Source organism: Paramisgurnus dabryanus, chromosome 21, assembly GCF_030506205.2.
Source record: "Paramisgurnus dabryanus chromosome 21, PD_genome_1.1, whole genome shotgun sequence".
In the NCBI taxonomy this organism is placed as follows: domain Eukaryota; kingdom Metazoa; phylum Chordata; class Actinopteri; order Cypriniformes; family Cobitidae; genus Paramisgurnus; species Paramisgurnus dabryanus.
In genome coordinates this window covers 21,086,648-21,096,563 of record NC_133357.1, presented here as the reverse complement: position 1 = coordinate 21,096,563, position 9,916 = coordinate 21,086,648, and the positions used below count along the sequence as shown (strand labels likewise).

General features: G+C 35.0%; 1 protein-coding gene across 1 annotated transcript; it reads right to left on the bottom strand.

The window, feature by feature from the left end:
* Positions 1–453: 453 nt before the first annotated feature.
* On the bottom strand, positions 454–8,571 carry LOC135775759 (mitogen-activated protein kinase 14A). The gene is made up of 12 exons (XM_065286225.2): positions 8,354–8,571; positions 7,603–7,732; positions 6,490–6,548; positions 4,755–4,866; positions 4,570–4,599; positions 4,417–4,464; positions 4,213–4,327; positions 4,029–4,100; positions 3,865–3,944; positions 3,663–3,741; positions 1,532–1,705; positions 454–1,239 (listed from the first exon to the last, which is right to left on the bottom strand). Exons 1-12 carry the CDS (start codon positions 8,470–8,472, stop codon positions 1,178–1,180), a joined length of 1,080 nt encoding a protein of 359 aa, XP_065142297.1. The 5' UTR covers positions 8,473–8,571; the 3' UTR covers positions 454–1,177.
* Positions 8,572–9,916: the final 1,345 nt, after the last annotated feature.

Sequence of the window (9,916 nt, the reverse complement as noted above, 5' to 3'; positions counted from 1 at the left end):
CCACACCTGATCGAATAGTGATAAAATCTTTGGTTACAAGACACTACTAAGCAACACTAAAGAGTTTTGGCTCTTTGCTCCCCCTACAGGTTAGACGTAAATACTGCAGCATAGCTGGCTCTGATTAGATTTTAGGTCTGCCGTAAAGCAAGTTTTTGTAGTTTTCACTCGAACTACAGGACCACTAACCGACGTTTGGAAACTTCTTTAGTGCGGTTATGGCCGATAGAGGGCTGCAAAGCGAATGTGAAAGAGCCATTCACCCTGTTTTGAGTGGATGAACCACTGAAACTTTTTTGGAAACGTTATTTTAAGGTAAAAAAAAAACTCTTTGGTGTTGCTCACTAAGCACTAAGTATTTATTCACTAAGGGTTTACCTGGCAGGTCAGTTACTCCTTAAAAGACAATTATTTTGTTGTCAAAGTGTAGAAAACCAACAGCAATTGTGCTGTGACAGATATGACCTAATGTTGAGAGCTGTTGATGGATTTATTGATTTATCTAAAGGAAAACCTTTTGAGCAGATCAAATGAAACAAACAGTAAGAATACAAAGTACATTATACTTATAGGTACACTGTTACTCAACAGATCCCCAGTGGAATATATTCTCAATCTAAGGATATATAAAAAATCATTTAATACTGTATGGGTAACTCCTAATAAAACTGTAATAAGAACAATGCTGCCACCTAATGGTATTTACATTACAGTAAGGCACCTTATTTTGCAAATCCCCCTTTCTAAAACTGAGAAAACAAAGCGATTTGAATATACATGCAAAAATAAAAATTCATGATGTTATTAAAGGTACAAAGCCATTTGCACCCACAAAAAGTAACATTTATTTTTTTACATTTCTAAATACTTAAAGAAATGCTTTAAAACGTCTTTAAAGGTTGTTTAATACATTTACAACTTATCAATAACTACTGGGTTTTAAAGCTAGCTAGCTCCAAGTGTTTGCTATAAAAAGGTTTAAATGAGAGCTACATTAAATCAAATGTAAAAGTTTAAAAATCAGCTATTAAAACAGTTCACCATACATTGTATTATTGGGTTCAAATCCTCTCAACATATAGCATTGGTTTTATAGACAGTTTGTGATAAGAAACAAATCAATAACACTGTCTATCATTCTTGGGAGTGTTGTTTGCTCTTCAGATGTGATAAGCTATTATGTTGCAGTAACTCCTGGGTTGTCTGGATCAAATGTCATGATCTCCATATGGATAAGACCTGAGGGACATAATAAACCAGAAAGAATTAGAACAGATATATATAAAAAAATTCGTACAGCTTATTGATCACTAGATGTTCTGCATTGTGCATTTGATTGGACGAAATTCCCATAAGTGCAGGATGAGTCATCAACATTTTTCATTTGCTTTCCCAATAGTGATTATATGTAATGTATTTTAAATATGTATTTCTACTAAAAGTCAATTTGGTTAAAGTTTCGAGAATATAAATAGCATCTAGAAATAACACGTTTGAGAGATATGAGTGCAAGTATATGGCTTTATCTCACTTTTCCATTCGCTGACGGCCAGCTCTAGACTCTCAAAAGAGTCATCATATGGGGCTGATATAGGCTCATTTTCAGGTTCATGAAACTCAGAGAGGTACGGGTGCGACAAGCCGTCTTTTGCTGTAAGTCTGACCTCCGGGTCCAGAACCAACATGTCTTCCAATAGATCAATGGCTGTAAATGAAACATCAGGGATGAATTAGAGATCAGGTTAAGTTAATGCCTGTATACATGTTGAAAAGAAGCTGTGAAGTACAGCACAGAGCATCTTTTAATATTAGCTGTCAAATATAATAGCCAACCACCAGGGGGTGACATTTCCTAATTTAGAAAAAAACAATAAATGCATCCATACCCGAGTTTGCAAGGTGATTCAATTTGGCTTTACATTTACATCTTACTTGGTTTTTGGTCGAGCACCCATTTGAGGCTGATCTGCGTGTTTTTGTTTTCTTAAAGGGACACTCCACTTTTTTTGAAAATATGCAGTGCCCGAAAATAGTCCCTTGCTATTAAGTTACCAAGGGTAACATCACTAATATCACTATGCCTGCTCAGGGGCGCTGCTAAGGATTTTGGGCCCCATGAAAAGAATCTTGACAGGGCCCCCAACACAGCTGAGACTTTTTTTCATATTAATTTACATAAAATCATGCGCTTTTATGGTATTTTGACTACCAATGGGGTGATAAAATTTTACTTGAATTAAGTGTTTAAGAAAAAAAAAATATTTTTCACAATTCTTTTCTCACCCCACTGGCAGATCATTTTGCTTGTATTAAGGACAATTTCACTTAAATTGTATATTAATTTGTCTTAAAACTAGACTCATTTACTAAGGTAATTTTGCTCATCAAGAAAAAGCATCTTAATTTAAGAATTTTTAGATATTTCTACTGAAAACAAGACAAAAATACTAAGTAAGAAAGTAATTTTTTGCAATGTTGAACTTTTAACTAAAACTGTGTATTGTTATTTTTTCCAGCGTTTTCTTGACCTAACATGGGGAGAAAATTGATTTCCCTTATCATGAACTTTTAACACTATAACGGCCACCAGCAGTCATTTTAACCGCAACATTTAAACTTATGCATTGCAAAAAATGATTTTCAAGAAAAAAAATCTTAGTATTTTTTCTTGTTTTCAGTAAAAATATCTTAAAATTCTTAAATTAAGATGCTTTTTCTTGATGAGCAAAACGACCCAAGAAAATAAGTCTAGTTTTTAGACCAAAATATTACATTTAAGGGATTTTGTGCATAAAACAAGCAAAAAAATCTGCCTATGGGGTAAGCACATTTTTCTTGAATTTTCCTTGAATTTAGTGTTTTTTGCTTACCCCATTGGCAGATTTTTTTGCTTGTTTTATGCACAAAATCACTTAAATTTAATATTTTTGGTCTAAAAACTAGATTAATTTTCTTGGGTCGTTTTGCTCATCAAGAAAAAGCATCTTAATTTAAGAAATTTTTGATATTTTTTACTGAAAACAAGACAAAAATACTAAGAATTTTTTTCTTGAAAATATTTTTTTGCAGTGTGGTAATTATCTTTAACACTAGAACTGTTCGTGTTTCCTAAACAAATAAAATTTTTTGATACCAGGAAACAGCAAATAGAATAATTTAAAGTTAATAATTTTTACTATTAAATATTTTTAGCACCACAATTTTGGGGGCTTCTCTGGGGCCCCTCTTACTCTTGGGCCCCGAGAATCGTCATTGTTTACCCCCCCTTTACAGCGCCCCTGTGCCTGCTGCAGCCATGTTACGGCAGCAAAGTCCTTGATTATTATGCAAGAATGAGAGTATAGTTCCTAGACATATCTGACTAAAAATCACAACTTTTAATTTTCCGTCTGTCTTAGTACACGATGTAACTACAGAAGAGTCAAGTTTTAAATAGGAAAAATATCGAAACTCTTTGGTTATTTTTTACCGCAATGCTAACGGTCTAATCAGATTCAATGGATTATGCTAAGCTATGCTAAAAGTGTTAGCGCCTGTCCCGGAGATCGGCTGAATGGATTCCAAAACGGTAAGAATCAAATGTTTAACTTTAGGGGGCCTGGAAAATGAGTATATTTTCAAAAAAAGTGGAGTATCCCTTTAAGATCAACAACATAGCTTACCATCAGAATCCATATTAGGAAAGACCTCTTTGAAAGCCTTTTTCTTTTGAATTGGAAGAGATCGGACGTATGACTGGGCCTGCAAAAACAGAATTGTATGTCACCTGACTAGTCATATAAATGATAAAATCACAGATTTTGAAAATTCACGCTGTTCTCAAAACAAAACAGGTGACAAATAAACATAAACTATATATCTTACATCTTTGCTTTGCATTTTCTGAACAAGCATTGAGCTTGGCGTTCCTGTCAGGCTGAGGATCTTCTTTAGCTGGTCGATACCTTAAAACAGCGTTAAGGTGTGTATATACAAACAATGCACATTGGTCTACAGACATTTAATAGACAAGTAGTGATGAAGGATACTGTCACTTCCTGGGAAAAGCACCTCTCCTGTTATCATCTCAGCCAGGATGCAGCCAGCGGACCAAACATCAACTACAAAAAAAAAAAGTCAACAAGTCACACCCCTACAACACTACAGACAGCTTTTTACATTCGTTTGCACAATGTGCTAGGCGGAGTCAAGAAATCAGGGGTCAGAGGTCACCTGTTTGAGTGTAATGCATCCAGTTGAAAATGACCTCGGGGGCTCTGTACCAGCGTGTCACCACGTATCCCGTCATCTCTGTTTCGGTGTGTCTTGCCAGTCCAAAGTCCAGAATCTGATGAAGATTTGTAAAAACATGCAAAGTTTCCTTACACCAATTAAGGGTGAATTTTAGTTTGTTGTATATGGAAACATTGTGTTTACCTTCAATTCACAGTTTTCATCCACGGCAAGGTTACTAGGCTTAAGATCCTAAAAGAAGATATACACAATTTTAATCAGTATCATATGCATGGGAAGGTTTCGTAAAAAAGTATTGAACTTATAGCTACAAACTATTACATATTCTCAACTCACCCGATGAATGATCCCAGCTGAATGGATATACTGAGAAGAAACGTTATTCACGTTATTTAGGTTAAAATTTTTGGTTAGTTGTCAAATTTTGGTAAGGTGGGGATAGGGTGATTTACCAACAACAAAACAACTTGGTATATCATTAGTATCAGTATCGTGCATGGATAAGTAGAAGACCATCAGACCTTGAGTCCTCTGAGAATCTGATAGAAGAGGTATATGATGACTCTGTTGGTTAATTGTTTCTTCTTCATGATATGACTAAGATCCTGCGCCACAAATGGCATCACCATATAGCTGTGTAAAACATTGCAAATGTTAATCATTAGCCTGCTTCTGTGAGATGAGAAACGATACCATCCCTACGAACAAATAACAATAAAAGTTTAAAACCGAGGGCTGCGATTAAAAGACACAGAATGCAATACAAGCACACACATGCCATTATTAACCAAACAGGTAGTCTCATACTATTGGTTACAACAAAGTTAACAGTATTTATACTATTCACTCATGGTTTGTTTGAAGCTTTAAAGGTCCAGTGTGTGTTTTTAGAGAAGCTTCGGTAGCTGCCACAAGACAAACACGTCATCGTCTGAGACAACGTGGGGACGAAATGCACTCTGTAGAGCAGTTTGTCTGTTTAGGGCTTCTATAGAAAAATGTCAGCGACTTCCTTGTAAGGAGGCCCGTGGCGGACAACCTGATCTCACAAATTTCCATGGTATAGTCACAGAATATTTTGCTCATTTATCCGTGTCATTGTCACGGATAACCACATTTTTCCGTGTCCGTACCACGGACTTTCTTTTCCGTGTCAGTTTCACGTATTGGTTACTCAATTGTTTTTCCTATTTTTAAACCATTGTCGCTTGGGTTTGTAATTAGATTTGGGGTTTGGGTTAGGATGTCACTTTAACTATTGGTTTATACAGTCTTTTTCCAGATTTTTAAACAATTGTCGCCTGACGTCAGGGTTAAGAGTTGGATTTGGGTTAGGATTTCACTTTAACTATTGGTTTATACTGTTTTTTTCCAGATTTTTAAACAGTTGTCGCCTGACGTTTGGGTTAGAGTTGGGATTTCACTTTAACTATTGGTTTATACAGTTTTTTCCGGAATTTTTAAACATTTGTCGCCTGACGTTGGGTTAAGGGTTGAGTTTGGGTTAGGATTTCACTTTAACTATTGGTTTATACTGTTTTTTCCAGATATTTAAACAATTGTCACCTGACGTTAGAGTTAGAGTTGGGTTTTGAGTTAGGATGTCACTTTAACTATTGGTTTATACTGTTTTTTCCAGATTTTTAAACAATTGTGGCCTGACGTCAGGGTTAGTGTTGGGTTTGGGTTAGGATGTCACTTTAACTATTGGTTTATACGTTTTTTTTCTCCAGATTTTTAAAACAGTTGTCGCCTGCGTTAGGGTTAGAGTTGGGTTAGGATTTCACTTTAACTATTGGTTTATACTGTTTTTCCGGAATTTTTAAACAATTGTCGCCTGAAGTCAGGGTAAAGGGTTGGGTTTGGGTTAGGATTTCACTTTAGCTATTGGTTTGTTTAGCTATTGACAATGACACGGATAAAAGAGCAAAATATTCCATCACTATAACATGGAAATTCATGATATCAGGCTGTGGCGGATGTAGATAAAAACGGCTCATTCTAAGGTAATAAAAACAATACAGTTTATCTTGTATGGTCTTTATACACCACGAATAATATAATGTATGTGTAGAGATCCTTCTAAAAGTCCCTCATTGCACCTTTAACGGACAAAAATATCAATCAACAATCCATTAAAGATCCATATAGTCCTTTCAGATGCAGTAGTCTCACACACACACAGTGCATCCATACATAAGCCTGTCATGACGTGCTTTCTGCACAGGAATGCATTCGGGTCATATTGACACTCACAAAGTATCAAATTTCTCCAGCGAGGAATCAGGGGTGAAAACATTGAGAAGGCAGATCACCTACAGAAAAAAAAATATATAAAGTATTTAGGGTTGTTCTGGGCAATTTTTAGAAATCATATTGAGTTTTACAGTATTTACAGTAAGAAGCATTGTTATAATACATTTGCAAAATTTTAAGGAATAGTTCACCCACAATAACAATTTTGCCATTATTTACTCACCCTCATGTAATAAACCAGTATGCTTTGTTATTTGTTAAGCATTGCAATCTGCTCTTGCTTACACTCAAAAAAAAAACACATTTGCTGGGTTTTTTCAACCCAGCGTTGAGTCAAATGGACGAACTCAACCTGTTGTGTTAAATTAACCCATGCAGAAATATTTTCTATTTGATGGTTAAAACAACCCACCCATCAAATTACAACCCTATGGGTTGGGTTTGTCTCTTTGTGACCCAACACTGGGTTGAAAATAACCCAGCATTTTGAGAGTGTATAAATTAAACCTCACCCTGGTAATCTTAATTTAAACAGATTAATAAAGTGTTATTCTGTCACTTCTGATGTGTGGCTTATGCTCCTGTATAGCTCAGTGGTAGAGCATTGCGTTAGCAGTGCCAAAGGTCATGGGTTTGAACCCAGGGAACACACTCACACATACTGATAAAAATGTATACCTTGTAATGCAGGATAAAAGCATCTGCCATATGCATAAATGTAATTCATGTGATCAAACTAGTTGGCTTGATGTTTCAAAAGTGAATGCAGTTGTTGCTTTTCACTTAATCTAAATCCAAATTAAACACACTTCACTGTGAGGTCGAGCATAATGTTTACAAAGCACAAAAACCGGTTTGAGACGAAAAAAGGGGCATACACCACACGGCTCTCATCTGAAATCTTTTCAAATCTCTTTCAATTGACAGAAGGATAATGATGCTTTAACATATAATCTAAGTACAATAGAGGTGTAAAAGCCATGGTGTCAATTAAAGAAGGATCATAAATAACGGAGCTGTCATAAGTAAGATACAACAATGTAAACAATACAGAAACATATAGACAGGTATGTACGGTCTTGATTTGATTTCTCCTGGATACTTGAGACTCACATTGTCGTGTTGGATGTTTCGAAGTAGCCTGAGTTCTCTGTAAGCACGTTTAGCATGTATTAAAGACTGGAACGGTCTGTATAGCTTCTTAATGGCCACATTTTCCTTAGTCCTCTTGTCAATTGCAAAACTGCACACAAAATATCATAGATTACTAATTCATATCTATTAACAGATATCACATGAATTCCTAACGATGATACATCTTATTCAAATGCATAACTATGCATTTACCTATGAGAGAAAATGTAAGTCAGGTTTAAGATGATCACCACTAACATTCATTTTCAGTTTATTTATTTGCACAGGTGAGTCTAATACATTATCAGTAGTCAGAAACAGTAAATGTTTATTATCCATGAATAAATAAAGACAGCCAGAAGGTGTAATAAAGGAAAGCTCTGTATTTTTCCGGAATTCCTGTCTTATCAGGAATTTCACATGCTGAAGCTTGCTGAAACAGCCCTCAGGTATGTGAATCAACATCTGTTTATTTCTCCTAAGGCTCTTAAGTCTCTAAGATGCATATAGCAAATCAGTTTTAAAAAATAGCATAATGCATTTAACAGTAGAATTGTTATTTTTAATAATGCAATAGGCCTACAATAATAATACATTACGTTTTACAGTTTTAATATAGAGAATTATTAAGCTACTCTTTTAATATAGTTTTTCTACGCATTTTACCTTTCATTAAAGTGACACAAAACCCCAGTTTTATAAACTAGCTAGTAGGCTACGTCCCGCTTACCATACTGTCCCATAGGCTCCAGAGCCCACCGGTTTGAGGCACGTGTATCGGTCTGGAACATCCCATGTCGTTTTTTGGATCTCTAGTCTGTGAAATCCCGCTTTTAGAGGAGAAGCCATGGAGTTTTTTGCTGGTCCACTTCGCTGATATCACAGTGATCGACCACTGTTCTTGTTCAAAGTGACCCAGGTGAGCGACAGACAGCTAGAGGACACGCCCACCTCAACGTACCTTACCGTCACGTGATATAGGTGATGTTTATTCAGCGTCCGCTAACAGCCCTTATCACTGTAAACAACGATGTGATCAGTAAGTCATGGCAACTTTAAAAAATATTTTTTTACATAAATTCAACAACACAATGAAAGAATTGTCGACTTTTTTAAAAGTTAAGCTATACAACATTCAACCTATTTTGAGTCAGTTTAATATAATTTGAATTCAAATTGACAGTTCTTGCGAAGTAATTTACTAAACTGTAAAAAGTAAGAGATGACATACAGAAATTATATTGTGTTACATAGGCTAACACATGACAACTTTTCCTAAATAAAGCATTAAAGCTCATGCATGAGGTGCAGGCCAAAGATAACTACTACCTATCCTGCAAAAATAAATGGGGTTCAACTTAAAAAGTAAGTTACCAAGTTTACTTCAACTTAAAAATAAAGGTTAGTCAATATTTAACCTTAATTTTTACCCAATTATTTTTATTATTATTATTATTTAGTCAACCAATATTTTTGTATTGAATTAACTCAATTAACTCAAAATTTAAAGGGACAGTTCACCCAAAAATGAAAATCCTGTCATTATTTACTCACTCTCATGTTGTTACAAACCGCTATACATTTTGTGTTTCTGATGAACACGAATGAAGATATTTTGAGGAATGATCGTAATCAAACTATTTGTGAGCCCATTTCACTTCCATAGTAGGAAAAAAGTACTATGGAAGTGAATGGGGCTCACGGACAGTTGGATTATGAACATTCCTCAACATATGTTCATCAGAACAAAGAAATTTATACAGGTTTGTAACAACATGAGAGTAAGTAACAAATTATTCGCACACTTGACTTTAAATATTATTAAACAGAAAACAGTTTAAATATTATTAAACAGAATTTCCCTGACCTGGTATTTATAGAAATAATCCTGTCGTGAGAACAACTTTTATTAATCTAAATTTTAAAGTTTTCCTATACATTAAATGAAATTATACTCACCATGGCATGATGTAATTTCAAATCTGCATGACTCTCATGAAATGAAAAAATGTGATTCAATAAAGGTTAATATGATATATGGTGAAGCTTTTATGTGAATGATAATATAAAAATGTCTAGCTGTCTGAAACCAACAAACAAAGCGATCTCTAGAGAAAATAAACATTTGGGTATAAACATTTAACAGCTTTAGTGTTTGACAACCAGCCACTGTCTTTCCTGTTATTAATCCAATTATGTAAATCTTTAGTCGTATGACAAATCGGATATTCTTACGCCTTACAATAACACAACTGATATCACACAGCATACTGTATGACATCCACTTCTGTCA